The sequence below is a fragment of the Chiloscyllium plagiosum genome, chromosome 3 (genome assembly GCF_004010195.1).
Source record: "Chiloscyllium plagiosum isolate BGI_BamShark_2017 chromosome 3, ASM401019v2, whole genome shotgun sequence".
Classification (NCBI taxonomy): Eukaryota; Metazoa; Chordata; class Chondrichthyes; order Orectolobiformes; family Hemiscylliidae; genus Chiloscyllium; species Chiloscyllium plagiosum.
In genome coordinates, this window is record NC_057712.1 from 31,669,682 (window position 1) to 31,684,276 (window position 14,595).

The 14,595-nt window shown below is 40.6% G+C and overlaps 1 protein-coding gene across 1 annotated transcript in view; it reads left to right on the top strand.

Moving 5' to 3' along the window:
* LOC122548600 (CUB and sushi domain-containing protein 1-like) overlaps positions 1–14,595 on the top strand; it is a 2,366,391-nt gene that overhangs the window by 2,211,470 nt on the left and 140,326 nt on the right. The window contains exons 53-56 of the mRNA XM_043687435.1: positions 101–274; positions 4,576–4,749; positions 10,498–10,671; positions 13,367–13,432. Coding sequence (XP_043543370.1) covers positions 101–274; positions 4,576–4,749; positions 10,498–10,671; positions 13,367–13,432 — 588 coding nt within the window. The remainder of the gene's footprint in view (positions 1–100; positions 275–4,575; positions 4,750–10,497; positions 10,672–13,366; positions 13,433–14,595) is intronic.

Genomic DNA, 14,595 nt, shown 5'->3' on the forward strand with positions numbered 1-14,595 from the left:
TTATCTGCATCAGACGTGATCTCATTGAATGATGGAGCTGACTTAATTGATTGAATGGCCTACTTCCAGTCTTAATTCTGTGACTTCTTTTTTAAACCAGTTGTCTCATGTGGAGATCTTCCTTCCCCACCAAATGGTAACAGGATTGGAACACTGCAGACATATGGGGCGACTGCAATCTTTACTTGTAACACTGGGTACACACTGGCTGGATCTCACGTTCGAGAGTGCCAAGTAAATGGACTGTGGAGTGGAATGGAAACCAGATGCTTGGGTATGTACCTTAGACAATTGAGACCTGTAGCTGAAGTATATCAAGTGAATCCTATAACACTTGTATGTTGCATTTGAAAACTCGAGCCAAACTGCTCTTGAAATTCTGTATAACTTGATATAATGGACAAAGTTAAAAATCACATAACACCAAGTTATAATCCAACAGGTTTATTTGGAAGCACTAGCTTTCGAAGCACTGCTCCTTCACACAAACCACCTGATGAAGGAGCAGCGCTTTGAAAGTTAGTGCTTCCAAATAAACCTGTTCGGCTATAACCTGGTGTTGTGTGATTTTTAACTTTGTCCACCCCAGTTCAACACTGGCTCCTCCATATCATTGATATAATGATATAGAAATAAATAAAAAATAAAGTAATGCACTAAGTAAAAATATTGGCCTTCCAGCTTTGAGAGAAATATTTTCGTTAGGCTCAAAATAATAAGATAGAAGTCTTATTCTCTGTCATGGATGTAATAATCGTAGAATCCCTACAGCGTGGAAGCAGGCCATTCGGTCTATCAGTTTACACTGACCCTCCAAAAAGCACCCACTCAGACACACCCCGCTACCCTGTTCCTGTAACCCTGCATTTCCCATAGACAATGCACCTCGCCTACATATCCCTGAACACATTGGGCAATTCAGAATAGCCAATTCACCTGACCTGCACATCTTTGGACTGTGGGAGGAAACCAGAACACCCTGAGGAAACCCACACAGACACAGGGAGAATGTGCAAACTCCGCAAAGATTGTTGCCTGAGATTGAAATCAAACCCAGGTCCAGAGTGCTTAGAGGCAACAGTGCGAACCACTGAGCCACCATGCTGTCTCTAAGTGAAATGTTGTTGGGATATTTGAATATTGTTCCTATTGGGCATTGATTCTTCAACGTATGTCAGATGTTCTTGCACTGAAGTGAATACAATGAAAATTCACTATCTTGATGATTGGGTTGAAAGAGTTAACCTATGATAATTGGCTGAGGACATGGAACTATATTCTCTGAAGAAGAAAAGTACTTGCGTAAAAAACATACATGGTTCTAAAGAGGCCCAACCAGGGTGAAATCTGAGAGTAAGCTTCCTCTGACTGAGGAGCCTCAAGCATGAGAGGGAGGAGCCTCAGGTTTAGGGGTGATCATTTAGAACTGAGATGAGGAGAAATATCTTCACTGACATGCTTGAAAATGTTTGAAATTCATTCCCTAAGAGGCTCAATTTTTACACAGTATGTTGCTGAGAGATTAACTTTTATTAAAATACATCTGCCCAACACAGTTGTCAAAAGAATCCACATGTTTATTCACTATCTGTCTTTCATTCACACTCTCTCCCTTTTTATTAAGGGGTTCTGTCAAGGAGATACACCCTGTTCCATAATCTGACTTTCCTCATCATGCAGTAATGTTTCTTTTTATTCATTCACCAGACGAGAGCATTGCTGGCTAGGCCAGCATTTATTGCCCAGAGGGCAGTTAAGAGTCAACCACATTGCTGTGGCTCTGGAGTCACATGTAGGCCAGACCGGGTGTGGATGGCAGATGTCCTTCCATAAAGGGCATGAGTAAACCAGATGGGCTTTGCTGATGGTCAGTAATGGTTTCATTGTTATCATTGGATCTTTATTTCCAGAACTTTATTGAATTCAAATTCTGCCATCTACCCTGGTGGAATTCAAATCCAGGTCCCCAGAACATTGCCTGTGTCTCTGAATTAAGAGTCCAGCAATAATACCACCAGTCTATCAGCTCCCTCGACATCCAAGGATAGAATCGAATCCAGGTCCCTCGCTCTGTGAGGCAGCAGTGTTAATCACTAAACCACCTGCCACCCTCAATTTGATGTTTGATGGTTAACTCATTGCCCCTCTAGTTGCAATGGTACCTCTGTCATCATAGCATTCGTGTCTTCTTGCCAAAATTTCAAAATCACCCATTTTTTGTACCATCCTTCGTAAGTAATCATTCTAATGCAGCTACGTCTCTGAAAAGAATCCGCACACACACACATGCATTCAGAAACACACACACACATTCAGAAACACACACATGGAGACATACACAGAGTGGCAGCAATGATGGCCCTGTTTCAGTGCTGTTTGGAGGGGGTGGTCAGGGAATGAGAAAGAATGGGAAGGCCTGGTTGATGGTTCCACTTTTTGACCGAAGCCTTGATGCAGGAGAGTTGAATGAGTTAATCAATAATGAATTGAGGTAAATGAAAAATTAAGGATTCTTTTGGCCAAAAGTCATGCGTCAACGTTTACTTAAGACCAACTTTTACTCAGGTAAATGTAGTACAGTGAGCCCACACTGAACCTGAACTAGGACAGTAGAGTGGATCACTAATATCAAAATAAATGTTGTTCCTTCTGAACTTTTGCAGCCCATAATTATGTTTTTCAAAATGTCATATTCCCATTCAGTGCCTTGAGCAGAGAAGCTAGCTCACTGATAACCCAGGTGCAAGTGGGTACTGCAGATACTGGAGATTAAAGTCAAGATTAGAATGGTGCTGGAAAAGCACAGAAGGTCAATGATTCCTGATGAAGCGCTTTTGCCCGAAACATTGATTTTCCTGCTCCTCGGATGCTGCCTGACCTGCTGTGCTTTTCCAGCACCACTCTAATCTTGCTACTGATACCCCATGCTGGAAAGGTAGGTGCACATACTGCATAACCCCTGGGTATTGATTTAAATAGTGAGAAATGATCAGAACACACATCTGACTTTCCATTATACAGTGAGCAGGGGAGATGTCCTGCCAGGAGCATGAAATCAGACAATTGCCTCCACTGTGGACTGACGATCACGATTAAGCTGACTCAGTCTCCAACTTAAACAACATTTCACATTGCATGACTTAATGTTACATTTCGTTTTATGATGCCACAATGGCTGGTGTATTTGGGAGAAGTTACTATTTTCTGTTCTCTCTTTTATATCCATTGCATCAATGTATATTTTCAAATTTGAGAAGTATGGTAATTTATTTCTAGACACCCATAATGGATCCTATTCCCAATGACTAATTCTAAGCTAACTAGGACTCCCAATTCCCTGAATCTGGGTAGGGCTGTATGGAAAGCATGCTTCAGGGCTCAAGCGCTGTCGTAAAAATAAAGATTGAGACACGAAGCAGCCATCTGCTTTCACAGCCTCCATGACCAATTAATAGCATATCGTGTCGCTTACCCATCCCTGTGATGTCACAATTGAAAAGAAAAGCACTCCCAATTATCGAAAAAACATTGAAATTGTTTCAACTAATCCGTTATGAAAACAAACATTTTAATTTAATAACCAATGAAACTGTCTATTATGCAAATAGAAATTTGTCTTTCATCAGTATTCCTATAGTAGTTCTTTGTAAACAAACATAATTTTAAAATTAGGATTTTTCTTGAATGTTGCTTTGACAACTTGAGCAGTCCCAATATGTTTATGCATTTTTTATGCATAAACATACCTTTGCATGTCCTACAGGGTGTTTTACCTCAACCCAAGAGATATCTTATCTCCAAAAAGAGCAAACATTCGCCAGCCCTTTCCCATCACACCTCCATCACAACCCCTCAACCCAAGACACTCCAGATGACCCACCCATGTAACCTAATGTTACGACCCCTCATAACCCTATGCCAGTTTAGTGCCCATTCCACTCACCATCCTTTTCCTCACCACCTACCAAACTAACTCATTGCTTATCCACAGGTACCTATATTCATAGAAAAAAAAAGTCCTATTACTTAAAGTTCTAAATTTTAGGCTATAGTCTGTGGTTTTTTTACTTCTTGACACTTTTTGACCAGTCTTTACAAGTTGGACAGTTCCAAGGGGTATATGCTCCTCTTATGCGGAATATCCTCTGCTGTTAAAAACCTCAGTGGGTACTTGACACCTTCCTGAAAGAACCTCTGACCCTCATTCCCAAAGAACAAGTTATACAGCCCTCCCACCTTCCCAACAACTCTGAAAGTGTCCTGAAATCGTATTCATAGGGGTATCTCAGCTCTCCAAATGGATACCTGAGCTATCCAAAAGATATGCAATGAGAACAGACATGCATTTTACTTTTTCATCATAATGGAGCTACTGTCTGCCATGATGTAATTCGAGAAATAGATGTCTATACTTTTTCAGATGGTCTCCTGGAATTATTGTATTTTTCCATGTTTCCTCATTTCTTATAAAAGTAGTCCATGTTTCTCAGCATTTCATTTGAGTAAGATGTTGCTTATGTTGAAATGGTATGGCTGTTGTCTTACCTGCTTTCCATTCTTTGCTCTCTAATTCAGCTGGTCACTGTGGCTCTCCAGATCCAATTGTAAACGGCCACATCAGTGGAGATGGCTTTAGTTACCGTGACACCGTTGTCTATCAGTGCAATCCAGGTTTCCGTCTCGTTGGCTCCTCAGTGAGAATTTGCCAACAGGACCATAATTGGTCAGGACAACCAGCAGTCTGTGTTCGTAAGTATCATTTCTTTGCTGTGGTGAAAGTTATTTTTGCCTGCTTTTCGAAATCTTTCCCTTTTTGCTCTATTAGAAATGCATTTTTATGCCAAGTGAGTGTTCACAAGACTAGTATTAGTCAGAATGCCTGACGTACTGTTAATCAATGCCTGAAAATAGTTCTGTTTTATATCTCTTAGCTGGTTTGACAATCACCTAACTCAAAAGTTCCAGAAATGAATTTAACTTCTGGTAGTGGTATAATGCCAATGTGAGTGAATCATAACGCCCATTGAATTACAGCCTTTTCGGATTTTACGTTTCATTGCTGAGAATAAAATTAGATGGCTGGATGGATGTACACCACATTGCCAATTCAAATTAAAATCATTGAACTATTTCCCAGAGTTAAAGTTAAAATGGGATGGGGTGAAGTTATCATATTGACACAGATCGAAGATTGACTGTCTAACAAGAAGCAGACAGTCAGCATAAATAGGTCTTTTTCAGATATCAGTGCTGGGACTTTTAACTGTTTACAATTTATATAAATTATTTGAACGAAGAGATGGAAAGTGGGTTTGCCACATTTGCTGATGGCACAAGGACAGGTAGATAATTAAGTTGTGAAGACGACTTAAGGAGGCTGCAAAAAAATATAGACAGAGATTGAGTGGACAAAGATGTTGCAAATGGACGATAATGTTGGAAAACATTTTACTGTCCATTTTAGCAGGAAGAATGATTTGGATATTAACTAAGTGGTGAGAGACTGCAAGAGGGATCTGGTTGAGAGTGTGGTGCTGGAAAAGCACAACAGGTCAGGCAGCATCTGAGGAGCAGGAGAATCGATGTTTCGGGCAAAAGCCCTTCACCAGAACCACATTCTCGAGTGTCTACAGTCCTCACTTTCTCTCGGGATCTAGTTGCCCTCATGTATGAATCACAAGGTCAGCGATGCAGGAACAGCAAGTAATTAGCAAAGTTAACACAACGGTATTATTTATAGTGGGGGAAATTGAATATAAAACTTGGAGGTTATTCTTCAGTTACGCAGGATATTGCTGGGAATATATTTTGAGTACCATGCATGGTTGGTCACCTTATTCAATAAATAGATTGCATTCAGAGCAGTTCGGAGCAAGTGTACCAGTTTAATATCCTGAGTGATCAGGTTTTCTTATGAGGATGGATTGGTCTGGAGAGGATATTTACTGTTATAGCAGAACCAAGAACTATGGCTCACTTTTTACAAGGACAGTGTCGCCCATTTAAAGCAGAGATGAATTGTTTTGTTCTACTGCAGAGGGTCATGAGCTATTGGAGCTCTCTTCCTGACTGTTTGGTGGAAGTGGGTTGTTTTGAAATTTTTTACAATAGGATTGGATAGATTCTTGGTACATAAAGGACTGAAAGATTATCAGGGTTGGGAAAATCAGTCATGACCTAATTAAATGGCAGAGTAGGCCTCTTCCTCACTCCCATTTAAAGATTAAACTAGTCTTGGGAGATAACACAAAAGGAACTGACAGCCCATTTTGTGGATTTCCATTATTCTAAAGACTTGTGTAGTTCAACTCAAACAGATATTTCTGAAATTTCAAAGGCAGGTTTCCATGTTATTAGACTGTCATCATTTGTCCTTGCTGATGCATGTGACTTCTTGAAATCTTACACTCAATAATAAAAGGAAATAATGATTAATTTTTGGAATGATTTCATTATATACATGTAGAGCTTGTAGTTAGGCTAAAAAAATTATTTTTGCCCATTATTGTGCTTGCAAGAATTTCTTCAAAAATTGATAGACAAATCCAATGAAGGACAGAAGGTAGAGGTTTGGTTTATAGTCCACTGGTACTTTATATCTTTGTCAGCTCTCATGCTGAAGGGCTAAAATCTTTCATTCTCAAGCAATAAGCTATTAAGTTTCTCCAATAGCAGAATAGTTTGATCTGTTCCCATCTGTTTGATTCCCTAATGGGGCAGCACGGTAGCTCAGTGGTTAACACTACTCCTCTCAGCACCAGGGTCCTGAGTTTCATTCCAGCCTCAATCTATGCGGAGTTTGCGCATGCTTGCATGTGTCTATCTGGGTTACCTCCAGGTGACCTGGTTTTCTGCCACAGTCCAAAGATGTGCAGGTTAGGTGGATTGGCCATGTAAAGTGCCCAAAGTGTTCAGGGATCTGTAGGTGAGGTGAATTAGTCATGAGAAATGCAGGGATGGCGGGGGGGTGGTTCTGGGTGGGATGCTCTTCTGAGAGGAGGTGGGGACTTGATGAGCTAAATGGTTTGCCTCCATACTGTGAGGATTTTATGATGCAACAAACATCTAAAGCTATTCATTGACACCATTTACAGTATTCAAGTTTTTGAAGGGTCCTTGTGTAGTGTCAGCTCATTTAATTAAAGGACCAGTTCATAACGTGCATTAGATTGCTTGAAAACCTCGGGCTCATTCTTGGAAAAAATCTCCAATCTTCTGTGTCCACTCACTTTTGGCAACATAGAAAATCAATCAATACAATCATGAATAGACACTCTCCAAAAAAGTCTGCTTTTCTGTAGACTTTACAATAAACCAGTAACTGAGACATGGACTACTTGGTGGAATACTTGGCTCTGAAACACATTAAAACAGTGACACAACTTTAAAAGTAATCCCATGCATGTCGAATGTTTTGCGACTCCCTTCAGATGTGAGGGTATAATGCTTAGAAATGTAAAATTCTGTATTACCAATTTAAAACACGTGTGTGATAGTCCACTTTTACAACAGTTTAAAAGTATTCAACATAATTTTCATGAATTTCTGACAAAATTATTTCTTTGATACTCTGATACATGTTGATAATAGTCATAGAGTCACACAACATAAAAACAGTTGCTACAATCAGTTCACGCTGACCATAATTCCAAACTAAACTCGTCCCACTTGCCTGCACTCGGCCCATCCCCCTCTGAACATTTCTTATTCATGTACTTATCCAAATGTCTTTTAAACGATGTAACTGTGCCCAAATCCTCCACTTCCTCTGGAAGTTCATTCCACACACAAATCACATTCTGTGTTAAAAAAAATTGCCCCTCTTGCCTTTTTAAAATTTTTGTCCTCTCATCTTGAAATCTCCATCCTAGGGGAAATAAAACTCCTGCCATTCACTGTTTATATACCCTTCATGGATTTTATAAACCTTTATAAGGTTGCCCCTTAACCTCCTACGCTCCAGTGATAAAAGTTCCAGCTTCTCCTTATAACTCAAACACTCCATTCCTGGCAACATCTGGTAAATCTGTTCTGAACCTCGCCAGCTTAATAATATCCTTCCTACAGCAGGGCGACCAGACAATGAAGAATTAAAGTTTGGATAATTGAACACAGGTCAAATTTCTTTCGACATTGAATTGAAATGTGCAGTTCTGCATCATTCTGCATCGCATTAACCATTTAGATGTGTTAATGCTGAGTGATCAACAAGCACCTCAAGGATCTGGTCTCACCCTTTATATCTCATGCTGGCTGCAATATGACAACCTATTTTTAAACAAGAACAAAACTTGTGACATTTCAAAGCGTTTTAGGTAATTTGTTGTTCATACTGAGGTGCTAAAACAGTTTTTTATTTTAAGTACCATTGAAAATGTCACTGCTGTTTCCAAGATCAATGACCAAAGCAAATATTAATTTGTTTAAATAAGTACAATCTGGAATATGAACAATGCAGAGTCAAAGTTAAAAATCATGCAACACCAGGTTATAGTCCAATAGATTTATTTGGAAGCACTAGCTTTCGGAACACTGCTCCTTCATCAGAGTGATTGTGGTGTATAAGATCATAGGACACAGAATTTATAGCAAACATTTACTGTGTGATGTAACTGGAATTATATATTGAAAAAGACCTGGATTATTTGTTAAGTCTCTCATTTTTTAGAATGGCCATGTTGGTTTCAGTTCTTTTATATGTAAATTGCAGAACTTTCTTAATATTACATTCTAAAGTGAACGTTAACAATAGGTGCCATGTTTGCCCAGATAATACATTGAAAGTGTGAGGTGCCCTGTGTGAGGCTGTCTGTACCCCAATGTTCAGACTGATTCTAATCTAAAAAAATGATTTACAGAATCTTACATGGATTCATCTAGTTTTTGAGCAAAATAGAATGTAATTCTGCAAGTACAAATTCACCCCGCAAATTTATATTTGTGTGCGGGGCGTCTGTGAGAAAATGTGTGTATGTGTGTGAGTGTAAAGGGATATAATCTATAAGAGGTGTGCGGGGCGTCTGTGAGAAAATGTGTGTATGTGTGTGAGTGTAAAGGGATATAATCTATAAGAGGGTGTATGTGTGCGTGAGAGTGTGGGACTATATGTGTGAGTATATGAGAGAGAGCTTGTGTATGAGAGAGGGTCTGCATGAGTGTATGGGTCTGTAGGAGTGTGTGTGTCTATGGATCAGGCAGTGGAGTCACCTGTCGTGTGACATAAACCCAAGGTCCCTGTTGAGGCCATCCTCATGGCTGCCGAACTGGGCTATCGGCCTCTGCTCGGCCACTTTGTGTTGTTGCCTGTCCCGAAGTCCGCCTTGAAGGATGGTCTGAGGTCAAATGTCCCGGAGTGCTGAAGTGTTCTCCGACTGAGAGGGAACACTCCTGTCTTTTGATTGTTGTGCGGTGTCCATTCATGTGTTGCCGTAGCCTCTGCTCAGTCTCATCAATGTACCATGCCTCAGGGCATCCTTGCTTGTAGCATGAGATAGATAACATTGGCCAAGTCACATGAGTACCTGCCATGTACACAATGGGAGGTGTCCCCACATGTAATGGTGGTATCCGTGTCGATACTCTGACATGTCTTGCAGGATCCAATGTGACAAGGTTGTATGTTGTTGACCTGAAAACTGGGCAATTTGCTGTGGACAATGATCTGTTTAGATTAGATGAGATTACATTACAGTGTGGAAACAGGCCTTCGGCCCAACAAGTCCACACCGACCCGCCGAAGCACAACCCACCCATACCCCTACATTTAACCCTTACCTAACACTACGGGCAATTTAGCATGGCCAATTCACCTGACCTGCACATCTTTTGGACTGTGGGAGGAAACTGGAGCACCCGGAGGAAACCCACGCAGACACGGGGAGAACGTGCAAACTCCACACAGTCAGTCGCCTGAGGCGGGAATTGAACCCGGGTCTCTGGCGCTGTGAGGCAACAATGCTAACCAATGTGCCTCCGTGCCGCCCACTGTTTATGGTTTGGTGGTTGTTCAAAGGCGAGAAGTGGAAGCATGGGGAAAGTACCTCCAAGTCAATGCAGAGTCAGCAATACCTTGTGTGCTATTGATTACACTATCTTAATACAGATACCAGTATCAAATTAGTATTTGCAATATGTTCGCAACATAAATCTGACATTTAACAGGTTTTTTAAAAAAAGACTTCGACAAGCTTTAGAGACAATACATCTGTGCAGAATTTAAACGACATGAGATCTCAAGTTGCACCAGATCTGTTCCATTTCGCAGCCAGACCATTTCATGTCTCCATAGCTCCAAGTACATTTTCTATTTCTTAGTTATTTGTGAGCAATGATTTTACTAATTGTACTAATATGAAAATTTGTTTGAAATAATAGAACACAATACCTCTTAACACAGTAATCTGAAAACTCAAAATATATTTAATGGTGAATTGTTCATCTAAAGTCTTTTACAAGCTTCTATGTTCACATTATCCACCTCAACCTTAATTGTTTCAGCAATCACATGTGGTCACCCCGGCAACCCAGCTCATGGCAAAACTAATGGCAGTCAATTCAATCTGAATGATGTGGTTAACTTTACCTGTAATCCGGGATATTCACTGCATGGTGCGTTAAGAGCACAGTGCCGTTCTACAGGCCAATGGAGCAGCCCATTGCCAAGTTGTCAAGGTAAGAAAAGTGTTTGGATATTTTGCCATCTTTACTTTAATTTGGCTACATATTTCAGCGATTTTTGGAATATTATTGTAAGATCCCTTAGTTGGGTGAAAGAGTGTGGCCGAGTTATCCATGAAGCACTACAACTTGCACACTATTACACCATCATATTACCTTTATTAAACTACTAAGCAAGACTACATAGAAACCAAAACTGCAGACAGAGGCCATTTGACACATTATGTGTACACCAGACCTCTGATTAGCATCGCGCCCAGACTCAGACCCCTACGCTGTCCCTATAACTGTGCATTTACACTGGCTAATCCACCGAGCCTGTATATCTCTGGATATTATAAAACAATTTACCATAGCCAATCCACCTAACCTGCACATCCTTGGACACCATGGGGCAATCTAGTAAAGCATATCCACCTAACTGCACATCCCAGGACACAATGGGGCAATTTAGTAAAGCGTATTTACCGAACCTACACATCCCTGGACACCATGGGGCAATTTAGTAAAGCGTATTCACCGAACCTGCACATCCCTGGACACCATGGGGCAATTTAGTAAAGCCTATCCACCTAACCTGCACATCTTTGGACTTGGGAGGAAACCAGAGCACCTGGAGGAAACCCATGCAGGTGTGAGGCGAATGTACAAACTCCACACAAACAGTCACCCAGGGCTGGAATCAAACCTTGTTCCCTGGCACTGTGTGACATCAGTGATAATTACTGAGCCACTGTGACACCCTTGTTATAATGACACTGGTTGTCAAACATTCTAAAAGCTGGGGTCTATCTCAAGTGGTCAATCAAACCTTAGATATCTAAGCAGACCAAGCTACTTTACTCACTAAAACAACAAATCCTTTTTCAATCAAGTCCCTTCATACCTCCTCCTTGCTATGACTGTGCTCCAAAAAATGATAATGCCTATTTTGGGGCCATTTGATTGGATTTTAATGAAATCACTGTCCTATATGCAGGATAATGCAATCCCAAAGAAACTCTTGAACAAACTTTAACATTTTTCTCAAGTGCTATTTCTCACACCCTTGTCAATCTTCAATGCTGGAGAACAGCATTTCTAAGATGCCCCACTCTCTTTCAAATAGCACTGGAACAGATTTAAATCACTTCCTGTGTCGTGTCTAACTTTCTTATCTGTCTTTCAATTTCCAAACCCACAGTGCATTGTTTAATCAGGGTATCATTTCTCCTGGTCTTATGGTCTTTTGTATCAGTGATGCATTCCACCACCATGAGACAAACTTAGCAATGAGAACTATTCTACAACTGGTGAACCATCATTAATATTAAAGGAAGTGAAGAACAGCTACATGATCTAAAGTGATTTATACAAAATAAATAATGCATTGACTTACATTTGAGAGTCAACTGTTGAATTTTAAAGAAAAATTATTTGATTTGTACATGGATTTTAAGAGAAACTTGAAAATTTTGACATTTGAAATTGTTCCCCATTTATAGTTTAAGCTTAGACTTCCAACAGAAATATACAACATCTCAAGTGATTAAATTGAATTTCTTCTCATTGCTAGACACTTTTATAGTTGCCTTTGAAAAAATGTGATGAGCCATGTGCTTTAGAAAATGTCGATGTATTTTTGTGCAATGCATTCTTTAATACCAAATAGATTAGGGAATGCAGCAGAATGCCATCATTTACATGTTTTCCCTTCACAACTTTGCTCATCAGCTCAATATTAACTGTGTACTGTTTTACTGACTGCAAGTCTATCTTTGCTTATTCTAGAGTAAAATTAAGCAGTACTCATGCATAAGACCATGTTTTCTATTTGCGAAAATCATCAATTATGGTGTGTTCCAGGAACACATCCCTGGAATGGTAGAATGTTACTGTTTTCTGCAAGATAATTGGTTTCTTCACTAAAATATTATCAAGTTCAAATAAATGCCCCTGTGACCTGATGTTGCCATAAGGATGAACAGCTAAGAAGCAAAAAATACATGGAAAATTAGTTGCAGCCAATGTTTCTGTTTGGAAGCTCAGAATACATTGAAAGTTCTTTTGAGAGAAAGAAGCAACATTCTCTCTAAGCACAACAATTTCAATTTGGAAATGTCCTTCAGGGGAAACAGGTGTTTTAAAAACTGAGCAGAGACTGTGCTCTTGTACGTTCTACACCACTGGAAAGGACGGAGATGTGAAGATGGGAAGGACAAGGATTTGTGGATTGGTCAAAACTCTTTGTTGTTATTTCATTGTTGCCAGATCCCAACAAAGCCGTGGAAAGGGGTTGGAGAAGGGAGTGTTAGGGAAAACTCCCATCGAGAGTGAATTCATGATCGCAATCTATGAACACAAGCAAATATAAAATTCAGCGGATTATGAAGTATAGAATATAAACTATGACTACTATAAAGTCCACAGGAGTATTGAAATGTTGAAGGTATTTTTCCTTTCTGGGGATTTAGTGGCATGCCTGCCAGGGGTTTGAATTTATCACCCAAAATCAGACAGGCTGAGGTTGGGTCAGGGGTTGAAATTTAAGAAAATCTCAAACCCGATCCTAACCCTTCTCCAACCCGCCAGCTTCCGGGTTTAACAGAAAGGGTAACAGGGAACGAACAGCCAACCAACCCACAGGAAGTGGCTTGGCATCTACATATCTTAATGACGCTGGCAGCCTCTGATTTAACCTGTTTTACAGGTTTAACTGTGGCCGGCCAGGTGTCTCCAGCAGCTGAAGGGAGGCGAGGACAGCTTCAGGGAGAAGGTAAGTGATTTTCCAGCACTCCTTGTGGGTCAGGAGGATCAGGAGTGCTTTCCTCTGACTCCCCGAGTTCCTTTCCACTAAACACATCCCCATGCAAATGTCCAAACTTATGTCGAGACACCCGTCCCCACTCCCCTTCATTGGTCACTGGTCAAACTGCAGCCTGTCCTAAAGAGGTCCCTGCCCAACTGAAAGGCAAAACCATCAAGTAGACTAACATTCAGATAGTAATCACATCATGTCCAGTAAACATACCCTGTGGAGATAGATCTGCAACATGGCAGGAACTCTGGACTTTTAGATTTCTTGTTCAATACTTCATCCCACCTCTGACTCTTGTAAACTCACCTTCTTAAAGTCTAGAGGTAAAAACAATGACTGCAGATGCTGGAAACCAGATTCTGGATTAGTCGTGCTGGAAGAGCACAGCAGATCAGGCAGCATCCAAGGAGCTTCGAAGCATCTTTTGCCCGAAACGTCGATTTCGAAGCTCCCTGGATGCTGCCTGAACTGCTGTGCTCTTCCAGCACCACTAATCCAGATTCTTAAAGTCTAGGCTGTAATTTCTGACATCTTAAAGGGAATTATAACTGTTCCCATTTGCACAATAGGAACCTCATGAATGAAAACTATTTCGGGTGTCATGACTTCCATGAGAAACAAATGACATTCATTCCTGAATGGAGTGTCTGACATACCCATGGAAGAAGTGAAGCAGTCAATTAGCTGCTGGCGATAAATTAAAATGCAGATCAGAAGTGAATATTTAAGACTGATAGCAATAGATTGTTATTAGATAAGGGACAAGGAGCAAATGTTAATAAAAGTAACTCATCTTCAGATCAGAAATGGTCAAATTGATTGATAGAGCAAGCTTGTAGTTGTCAATGCTGTGTTGTTGTTTGTACATTCTGAATATTGACTCATTACGAATGGCTGAAAATGTGTTGCTGGAAAAGCGCAGCAGATCAGGCAGCATCCAGGGAACAGGAGAATCGACGTTTCGGGCATAAGCCCTTCTTCAGGAATGAGGAAAGTTTGTCCAGCAGGCTAAGATAAAAGGTAGGGAGGAGGGACTTGGGGGAGGGGCGTCGGAAATGTGATAGGTGGAAAGAGGTCAAGGTGAGGGTGATAGGCCAGACGGGGGTGGGGGCGGAGAGGTC